This window comes from Penaeus japonicus, unplaced genomic scaffold, assembly GCF_977035675.1.
Source record: "Penaeus japonicus unplaced genomic scaffold, GWHDUDI00000001_assembly GWHDUDI00000025, whole genome shotgun sequence".
Lineage (NCBI taxonomy): Eukaryota > Metazoa > Arthropoda > Malacostraca > Decapoda > Penaeidae > Penaeus > Penaeus japonicus.
The window spans coordinates 30802140-30812340 of NW_028234427.1; the positions used below are offsets into that span (position 1 = coordinate 30802140).

General features: G+C 40.1%; 2 protein-coding genes across 4 annotated transcripts; both read right to left on the bottom strand.

Moving 5' to 3' along the window:
* Positions 1 to 6347: 6347 nt before the first annotated feature.
* On the bottom strand, positions 6348 to 9272 carry LOC147468975 (uncharacterized). 2 transcript variants are annotated; one of them, XM_086551606.1, is made up of 3 exons: positions 7830 to 9272; positions 7649 to 7696; positions 6348 to 7537 (listed from the first exon to the last, which is right to left on the bottom strand). In XM_086551606.1, exons 1-3 carry the CDS (start codon positions 8085 to 8087, stop codon positions 7421 to 7423), a joined length of 423 nt encoding a protein of 140 aa, XP_086407732.1. In that variant the 5' UTR covers positions 8088 to 9272; the 3' UTR covers positions 6348 to 7420. The 2 variants fall into 2 exon arrangements, with proteins under 2 accessions (XP_086407732.1, XP_086407733.1); XM_086551607.1 differs by having other exon boundaries at positions 7430 to 7696.
* LOC147468976 (uncharacterized) lies at positions 8189 to 9777 on the bottom strand. 2 transcript variants are annotated; one of them, XM_086551608.1, is made up of 3 exons: positions 9523 to 9777; positions 9348 to 9395; positions 8189 to 9239 (listed from the first exon to the last, which is right to left on the bottom strand). In XM_086551608.1, the coding sequence occupies exons 1-3, from the start codon at positions 9775 to 9777 to the stop codon at positions 9123 to 9125; spliced, it is 420 nt and encodes a 139-aa protein (XP_086407734.1). In that variant the 3' UTR covers positions 8189 to 9122. The 2 variants fall into 2 exon arrangements, with proteins under 2 accessions (XP_086407734.1, XP_086407735.1); XM_086551609.1 differs by having other exon boundaries at positions 8189 to 9395.
* Between the last annotated feature and the right edge of the window lie 424 nt (positions 9778 to 10201).

Genomic DNA, 10201 nt, shown 5'->3' on the forward strand with positions numbered 1-10201 from the left:
TCAGAGGAAAGCCAAGAAGCACCATATTGGACTTCCTCTCTTCGGGAGTCAGAGCCGACAGGCTCACCTTCTGCCCATCCAGGAGCTTGTCAGTCTTCTGGAGGAAGGTGAGGGTGGCTTGGTCCTTTGGAACGATTATCATGCCATTGTCTCTGGCAATTCTAATCGTCAGACGGCACTGTCTCTGGGATTCCGGAGCCCGTACCATCTGGTAGGCATTGTCAAATCCTTCCGGTTTAGGAGGAACCCTAAACTGGGGGAACCGACTTGGGGCTGCAGACTTGCCCTCTGAGTCCGAAGCCGTCCGAGGTCGTTTGCCTCTTCTCCGAACCGACGCCGGAGTTTTGCCAGTGGGGCCAGTAGGGTTGGAGGGTTCTGTCTGGCTTCCATTTTTTGTTTGCCTTCTCGTCTGGACTGACGCCAGAGATTTGTCAGAGCCTGGGGTTGGTTTGGAGGGTCCAGCCCGAGGTACTTGGGTGGGTTTTTCCTGGACCGACGCCAGATCCCTGCCCATCTTTTCCCTTTTGTCATCAAAGCCCTCGAAGGGGTTTAAGGTGACAGCCTTTGTCATCTTCATGCAAGGTTCGTCAACAGGGATGTCAGTCATGGGTTTACGAGTTATGGATGCCATGTGATAAGCGGTTCGTTTCATCCTCCCACGCCCCAACCCACCACGGAGTCCAACAAGGGGAAGCTTTGTATGAGTCCATGCTCAGGAGCCACAGGGGTGGTGGGAGGATATACGCAACCCCGGCCTCGCGTTAATGGCACTCTCAAGACCATGCGATTGCCTGCAAGGCAGGAGCTACTTGACCCTAGCCTAGCTCACAAGAGAGACCAGCCGATTGACCTAACCCAGTCGAGATCAGGCCACCCGTCTTTCTGGAATAGAGGACCAAAGAGGCGTGTTGCTAGCCGCAGGGGGTACTCATACACGGCATCGCTCAACCTCCAGGACTCCCGTCTCCCAGCGCACAGGGGCACCACGCACGGCAAACACGTGGGTAGGTGTAGGCCCCCTTGGGGGGAGGACCAGGGGGGGTGCGACCCCACCTACTAGGTCAGCACCTAGGAACACTTAGTCATCCCTCCTCAGAGAACCCGCCGCTAGAAGGTCACCTCAGCTTGTCCAAGAAAGGAGTTCAAGCCCCCCGTTTATTATATAAGGTATTCGCCCCTTGGCGGGGGCGAATACCTTATATAATAAACTAATGATTGAGTTGCGGATGAGGAGATAAATGAAAGGTAAGAAAACAAAGTGATGAGGTGTTATTGTGTGTGTGTATGTGTGTGTGTGTGTGTGTTTGGGTATCCTCGACCATAAACATAAAACATGATAAATGAAATTTAGAAAATGAAAGAGAGAGAAAAATAGATAAAAAGAACATTTCATGAAGCACATGTTTTCATACAAAATCATCTAATATTCTAGTTTCCATAGTTGTGGGCGAGGTTGAGCTTTAGAGGCAAGTCTTGCAGATTCACTAACAATCCAACATAAAACATGATAAATGAAATTTAGAAAATGAAAGAGAGAGAAAAATAGATAAAAGGAACATTTCATGAAGCACATGTTTTCATACAAAATCATCTAACATTTTAGTTTCCATAGTTCTGGCCGAGGTTGAGCTTTAGAGGCAAGTCTTGCAGTTTCACTATCAAACTCTCAAAAGCCTGTTGAAAGAGATGTGAAAACTATATTAGGCAAAGGTCATAACTTATCTCATATTTTTAATACTAGGAAAGAGAAATTAAATTCTACTGCTTACACTATTTCCTATATCTATTGGTCAATCTAATCTTTTCTGTTATTTTTCCCATGAGTCAACTTTCTTTCAAAATGCTGTCAGATCCTCTAGAAAATAATAATACAAAATAAATAAATTAAATGAAAATTAAAAGTAAAATAGACACAGCCTGCTTCTCTCTACAAACTCTACATATGGTAACAGATATAACAAGGTTGAATAACCAAAACATTGCTCCTATGTACTAGGTAGTCCCTTTACCACCAAGATATCATTGTTCCTTAAAAACAATTCATAAACCCAATTTTCATAGATTTTTAAAATTATTTTTCTAATTTACTGAGATCTTAATACTAATTACAACAACTGTACTGTAGGTTATGATTCACTGAATAAACCAATCTATCATCCACATTATTATGATTTTCCATGTGGACTATAAATAAAAAGCTGTTAAAGCGTCCTTTTTCTGGTATAAAACTCACTCATTCTTAACATGGCTGTTTATATATATATATATATATATATATGTATATATATATATATATATATATATATATATATATATATATATATACATATATATACATATATACACACATATATATGTTTTTATGTATGTATGTATATATATATGTATATATATATATATATAAATTATATATATATACATATATATGTACATACATACATGAATACATAAAAACATATATATATATATATAATATATATATATATATGTATATATATATATATTATATATATATATTATATATTATATATATATTATATATAAATATATATATACATACATAAATACATAAATACATTATATATATATATGTGTGTGTGTGTCTTTGTATGTATATACATATACATATACATACATAATATATATATATATATATATATTTATGTATATATATATACATACATACATATATATGTGTGTGTATGTATATACATATACATATATATATATATATATATATATATATATATATATATATATGTATATACATATATACATAATATATATATATATACATATACATACATTATATATATATATACATATACAAAATATATATATATATATATATATATATATATACATATACATAATATATATATACATATACATACATAATATATATATATATATATACATATACATACATAATATATATATACATATACATATACATACATAATATGTATATATATATACACATAATACATATACATAAGTATATATATATACATAAATATATATATATATACATAAATATATATATATATACATAAATGTATATTGCAATTATCTCTAAGAGAAAAGAGAAAGAGAGACAGAAAGTGAGAGAAACATACAAAGAAAGAGACAGAGAGAGAGAGAGAGAGAGAGAAAGAAAGAGACAAAGAGAGAGAGAAGGAAAGAAAGAGAAAGGAAGAAAGACAGAGAGAGGGAAGGAAGGAAAGAAAGAAAGATTGATAGCTAGATAGATAGAGAGAGGGAAAGAAAGAGAGAGAGAAAGAAAAAGATAGAGAGAGTGAGAAAGAAAGAGAGAGAGAGAAAAAAAATGAAAAAGAAAGAGAGAGCACGCATGTCATTCAGGTAACCCTACAAGACGCATGAGGCATCAGTGAGCCGTGCAGGGCACACGCATGTCATTCAGGTAGCCATGCAAGACGCATGTGGCATCAGTAAGCCATGCAGGGCGGACGCAAGTTGTTTCTACTCAGCGATCGAGAAGTTTTCCCGCACATTTTTGCGGTACCCCTACCCCCTCCAGCAGTCGAAGAGTTTTCCCGCACATTTTATGTAACCCCACCCCCACCCCCACCCCCCTGTATACCTACTGTGTTGTGTTGGTGCATGTTTTCACCAAGGTAAAATGGTGGTTGAGTTGTACAGTGGGTGCATGGCAAAGTCAGCCCGACTGCACCTTTGAGGTACATGGCATCGCGACAGTTATGCCTGACCACCGTAACTAGCTCGCCTGATATCCACAAGTCGGAAGGGTGTTGAATTGTTTGCCCTATAGGGTAGCCACTGTCCGACTCCCACCCTCAGTGCACTGACACCAGCAGTCGTGATACAAAATATTTTTTTATGTATGTATTCTCCAATGCACTGCCACCTTTCAAGTACTATATCTCATGAAGTCATAGTGAGATTTTGTTCTGGGATAAAGCTGATCCTACAACTCTTTTATGAATCCCTTAAATTCTATGTGCTCTTTTAGTAATTTGCAAGTTCTTCTAGCCTATGCTCACTCGAGTCGTTTCCCAACTTCACGTCACGTTATGTTGTCACTCTCCCCTCATTTCGCTTAAGCAATCACACCTTTGCTTTAATCACTTTCTCACACATGTCTCTCTATAATCACAGCCAAATTGTATTTAGTGTATTTAGTGTATGTAAGTATTTTTCCCGATATATGTTTTTGGAGCCATCTCTTAGGGCCCATCTGTTCACTGCAGTCACCCATTTTATGTTGTCATGAGGCCAGTTTTAGAGCCTACTCTTTCACTGCAGTTATGCCTTATTTGAGTCGTTTCTCATATCATACACGTTACATGTTTACTGGGGCCACTGATTAGTGCCCATTGGTGCCGCTGCGCCGGCCAATGAATTTGATAGTGTTTTAGCTTATGGTTGGATGTCACAGCTACCTGCGAAGTCTGGTGCAGATAGCCTCCAATGACCAGGAGCCCACTTGTAGGGTGGAGACATTGATTTTAGATAGATCGTAGTAGTTAAAGCCTGGTTATTTCTCTAACTAAGATACAACGGGGGCCATCTAGTAGCGTGGTCCGAGTGATGTAAGGCACTGGTATTGATATTATGTGACACAAGACATTGATCATGTATGTCTACTTAATTCAATGCAATATCGATGGCAGTGTGTCTTGACCTGACGCATCCTACTTCCTGTGTTCGTTACCGCCTTGGAACACAAGTTTTTCTAGGCAGCTGTGTTTGCTAACGGAATCCCCGAGGCGTAGAAAGTGACTGAGAATTTGTACTTAAAGGATACACAAGGAACCCAGAGACGCAGATCAGGACAGAGAGGTCAGACAGACAGACTAGAGCGAACCGCTCTGACCTCTGGTCTTCGGCCAGGGTCTGGTGTAATTAACAGTCCACAATAAAGACCATGGCACGTGAACGTCTGTATCTTAACCACTGACCTACAACAGGGCATCGGGTGCTGTACAACTGATGGCACTGGTGGCTTACAACTAGTGCCAGCAGGTGGCTTACAAATGATGGCATCAGTGGGTGGCACTGGTGGCTTACAGACGCTACAGATTCTTACACAGTCCCATGGGATTTGTATCATCAGGAGATGAATTCTGTTGACATGGCGACCTAACCATTACAGGGATTGACAACTGCGGAAAAGTTGTTGATATTCTTGTATGGGATCATGACTATTCTGCACACATTCAACGCATCTTTGACATACTATGCCGATGCCGTGAGCATGGCATTATAATCAACGAAGACAAGTTTGTCTTTGCCAGTACTTATGTGCACTTCTGTGGTTTCGACGTTGATAGTGAAGGCATTCAAGCTGACCCAGCAAAGGTTAAAGCAATCGCCAAGTTCCCTACCCCTGAGTCTGCACACATTCAACGCATCTTTGACATACTATGCCGATGCTGTGAGCATGGCATTACAATCAACGAAGACAAGTTTGTCTTTGCCAGTACTTATGTGCACTTCTGTGGTTTCGACATTGATACTGAAGGCATTCAAGCTGACCCAGCAAAGGTTAAAGCAATCGCCAAGTTCCCTACCCCTGAGTCGCTCACAGATATTCGTTCCTTCTTTGGATTTGTTAGCCAGCTGGCAGATTTTACCCCAAATATCTCAAGTGCAGCTGAGACCCTGAGGCCCCTCTTAAGCCCCAAACTTTCATTTGTATGGACTCAGGATCATGAAGAAGCCTTCCAGCAAGTCAAAGAAGTACTCGTGTCAACACCAACACTTGCTCATTTTGACCCCAAACTACCCACAGCATTGCAGACTGATGCCTCTCGACTTAATGGCATTGGCTATGCTTTGCTTCAACAATGGTGAGAAATGGTGACTCATTCAATGCGGTTTGAGGTTTCTTAGTGACACTGAGAAACATTATGCAACAGTAGAACTAGAATTACTTGCAGCAGTATGGGCAATCCACAAGTGTCGACTTTACCTTCTAGGCTTACCCAAGTTTGAGCTTGTACTGGATCACAAGCCATTAATACCCATACTAAATGCCTACACTGTAGATGCTGTAACAAACCCACGACTGCAACGCCCCAAGGAGAAACTTGCATGCTATACATTCACTGCAGTCTGGCGTAAGGGCAAACATCATGCTATACCGGATGCTCTTTCACGTGCACCAGTGGATCAACCAGATTTGGGTGATTTACAAATTGACCATGAAATGTCAAGTTTTATACAGAGTGTTGTATTAGCTGCCTCAACAGAACTCTCTGAGTTCGATGATCCAGTCCTTGATGAAATCAGATCTGCTGCTCTTGCAGATCCTGTCTACCAGCAGCTAATTTCTCATGTAACGGGTGGATTCCCATCCAAGTCAAATCTACCTACTGACCTTTTGTCATACTGGAAAATTCAGGACGATCTTACACATGATCATGGTCTTGTATTTTACCGCCATCATATTGTCATTCCTGCAATTATCCGAAAAGAAATATTATCTTGTCTCCACAGTGCACATGGTGGCATAGAAGCCACAAAGCGACGAGCAGCCCAAACTGTCTGGTGGCCTGGCATTACCAATGATATTGCCACGACAATTGAAGCTTGCCACACTTGCCAGACTCTCCAGCCATCCTTGCAGAAGGAACCAATTATGCGTGAACAAGCACCTACACGTCCATTTGAATCCGTATCAGCGGACTTGTTTAGCCATGCTGGTAAATCATACCTGGTTTATGCAAATCGCTATTCAAGTTGGTCAGAAGTTCACTGGTATCAAGGAGACACATCAAGTCGTAGCACCATATGTGCTTTCAGGAAATGGTTTGGTCAATTGGGCGTCCCCACCCGTCTACGCATCGATGGAGGCCCACAGTTTTCATCACAGGAATTCCAGAAATTCTTACAGAAATGGCATGTTCATTACAATATGTCAACGCCCCATTATCCACAATCTAATGGGCATCCAGAAGCCCATGTGAAGGTAATGAAGCATCTTATTGCCAAAACAGCTCCAACAGGAGACCTCTACAGTAATGAAGACTTTACAAATGGCCTACTTGAGCTTCGTAACACACCATGTCCTGACGGTCTCTCACCTGCTATGGTCTTATTGGGCCGTCCTCTCCACTCATTGGTCCCAACACATCGTGGTGCCTTCGATACTAAGTGGCATGACATAGCAAAGAAAATAGATGAACGCCACTCAATTCAGGACCAAGCAGCTACTGGTTATAATGCCCATGCCAACGCCCTGTCATCCATCCCCTTGGGTACTGATGTACATATCCAAAACCATATTACTAAATTTGCTTCTGTAGGCCTACTTAACAAAACGATGTGGACGCTCTAATATCCAACGGATGACTGCCAGATCTGCTGACGTGTCGGTTCCTTATAAGCTAATAGGAGACATGTCTATTAATTTATTCATCTATTTTTATTTAGTTTATATATATACATTCAATTCAAATTCAAAATACTTTATTCCATTAATTACAATTAATATACAGAGTTTTTTTTTTGGGGGGGGGCGTTGCAGTTTCTCTGCTTTATCCTTTGCGTGCTGAAAAATAGATCATTTACTTAAAAAAATAAAAAACTGGCATCTTATAACGCAAATCAAAACAAATCAATATCATCACAGCACACCATTAAATGAATTTTGTATACTTACCGCTCTTTTGTTCTGTCTTTTTCTGTAATCATACTTGGAGCGTCCGGCCTGGGGAAAAAATGTTTAGCAACAAAGTCCACCAGTTTTCCGTGTATTGGAAATTATATAGGATTGGTTACGTAATTATTCATATGTAGTCAACGTCAACATAGAGAGAGAGAGAGAGAGAGAAATTACTTACTTTGTTCATTAGGCTGAATGGCGGTGTTGGTAACTTGGATGGAGGCTCTTGAACATCAGGATCATCAGGAGGTTCAGGGGCCTCGGGAGCCACGGGAGCCACAGGAGCCGGCCGCCCATCATTTTTCTCGGCTCCTTCTTCGGTATTCTTCTCTGACGGACTTTCATTAATTTCCTTTGCCGGTTTCTCTATTTGTTTATGTTCTTTCTGGCCTGCTATTTGTTTGGCCTTCTTTAGGGCTCTTCGCCGTTTGCCCATTTTGTATGGTGTTGCCCGTCTTACTTCCAACGAATTACTGCCAGATCTGCTGACATGTCGGTTCCTTATAAGCTAATGGGTAACATGCCTATATATATATATTTTTATTTTCTTATTTCGACTCCTGTTAAACTGGATATTGTTTTTTATAGGTAAAAGCCAATGTGGATAATGTCCTTGTATAATTTTGTGGAGAGGGAGAGGGAGGGAGGGAGGGAAAGAGGGAGAGAGAGAAATTACTTACTTCGATCATTTTCCGAAATGGTGGTGTCTGTACTTTTGACGGTGGCTCTTCTTGATTTTGAACTTCAGGAGCCTCAGGAGCTGGCCGGCCATCATGTTTCTCGGCTACTTCATTTGTATTTTTCTCTATTGGTTCATCATTTATTTGCTTTGCCAGTTTATCATTTTCTTTCTGGCCTTGTAAGTTTTTATCCTTCTTTGGGGCCCTTTGCCGTTTCTTGCCCATTTTAATGCTTAGACTTGAAGAGATCTTACCGGTCTTACATCCAACGGATTACTGCCAGATCTGCTGACGTGTCGGTTCCTTATAAGCTAATGGGAAACATGCCTATATTTTTTTTTTCTTATTTCGACTCCTGTTAAACTGGATATTGTTTTATAGGTAAAAGCCAGTGTGGATAATGTCCTTGTATAATTTTTTGGATTAGTATACTTGTCATAATTGTATTTTTGTTGGATTTTTAACCATTTTAATGTTTATGTGTGGTGTTGTGATGCCTCTTCATCCGGCCAGCCATCATGTTTCTCGGCTAGTTCATTTATGTGTTTCTCTGCTGGTTCATCATTTATTTGTCTCTCTGCCAGTTTATCATTTTCTTTCTTTACCTGGCCTTGTAACTTTTTATCATTATTTGGGGCCCTTTGCCGTTTCTTGCCCATTTCCTTCGACTTGAAGAGGAGATGTTAACGGTCAAATATCCAACGGATTACTGCCAGATCTGCTGACGTGTCGGTTCCTTATAAGCTAATAGGAGACATGTCTATTAATTTATTCATCTATTTTTATTTGGTTTATATATATACATTCAATTCAAATTCAAAATACTTTATTCCATTAATTACAATTAATATACAGAGTTTTTTTTTTGGGGGGGGGCGTTGCAGTTTCTCTGCTTTATCCTTTGCGTGCTGAAAAATAAATCATTTACTTAAAAAAATAAAAAACTGGCATCTTATAACGCAAATCAAAACAAATCAATATCACAGCACACCATTAAATGAATTTTGTATACTTACCGCTCTTTTGTTCTGTCTTTTTCTGTAATCATACTTGGAGCGTCCGGCCTGGGGAAAAAATGTTTAGCAACAAAGTCCACCAGTTTTCCGTGTATTGGAAATTATATAGGATTGGTTATGTAATTATTCATATGTAGTCAACGTCAACATAGAGAGAGAGAGAGAAATTACTTACTTTGTTCATTAGGCTGAATGGCGGTGTTGGTAACTTGGATGGAGGCTCTTGAACATCAGGATCATCAGGAGGTTCAGGGGCCACGGGTGCCACGGGAGCCACAGGAGCCGGCCGCCCATCATTTTTCTCGGCTCCTTCTTCAGTATTCTTCTCTGACGGACTTTCATTAATTTCCTTTGCCGGTTTCTCTATTTGTTGATGTTGTTTCTGTCCTAATTGTTTAGCCTTCATTAGGGCTCTTCGCCGTTTGCCCATTTTGTATTGTGTTGCCCGTCTTATTTCCAACGAATTACTGCCAGATCTGCTGACGTGTTGGTTCCTTATAAGCTAATGGGTAACATGCCTATATATATATTTTTTTTTTTTCTTATTTCGACTCCTGTTAAACTGGATATTGTTTTTTATAGGTAAAAGCCAATGTGGATAATGTCCTTGTATAATTTTGTGGATTAGTATACTTTTCATAATTGTATTTTTGTTGGATTTTAAACCATTTTAATGTTTATGTGTGGTGTTGTGTGGCCAAATTTGTATACGTGCAGAGACGTGCAAAGACTGTGCGAATACAGTAACACGCCTCTGGACGCCTCTGCACGCCTCTGCCTGCAGAGACTGGGAGGCAGAATGAGAACCAAGTCAGAAAGACCAAGCGTTGTCCGGATCTAATGTCTGAGGAATG

What these genes read in the sequence shown, in the direction of transcription:
- LOC147468975 (XM_086551606.1), bottom strand. Translation starts at nt 8,087, where the DNA reads ATGGGCAAACGGCGAAGAGCCCTAAAGAAGGCCAAACAAATAGCAGGC. An exon ending in CATTCAGCCTAATGAACAAA is followed by an intron (nt 7,697 to 7,829) that starts GTAAGTAATTTC and finishes TTTTTTCCCCAG; the next exon opens with GCCGGACGCTCCAAGTATGA. An exon ending in AAAGACAGAACAAAAGAGCG is followed by an intron (nt 7,538 to 7,648) that starts GTAAGTATACAA and finishes TCTATTTTTCAG; the next exon opens with CACGCAAAGGATAAAGCAGA.
- LOC147468976 (XM_086551608.1), bottom strand. Translation starts at nt 9,777, where the DNA reads ATGGGCAAACGGCGAAGAGCCCTAATGAAGGCTAAACAATTAGGACAG. An exon ending in CATTCAGCCTAATGAACAAA is followed by an intron (nt 9,396 to 9,522) that starts GTAAGTAATTTC and finishes TTTTTTCCCCAG; the next exon opens with GCCGGACGCTCCAAGTATGA. An exon ending in AAAGACAGAACAAAAGAGCG is followed by an intron (nt 9,240 to 9,347) that starts GTAAGTATACAA and finishes TTTATTTTTCAG; the next exon opens with CACGCAAAGGATAAAGCAGA.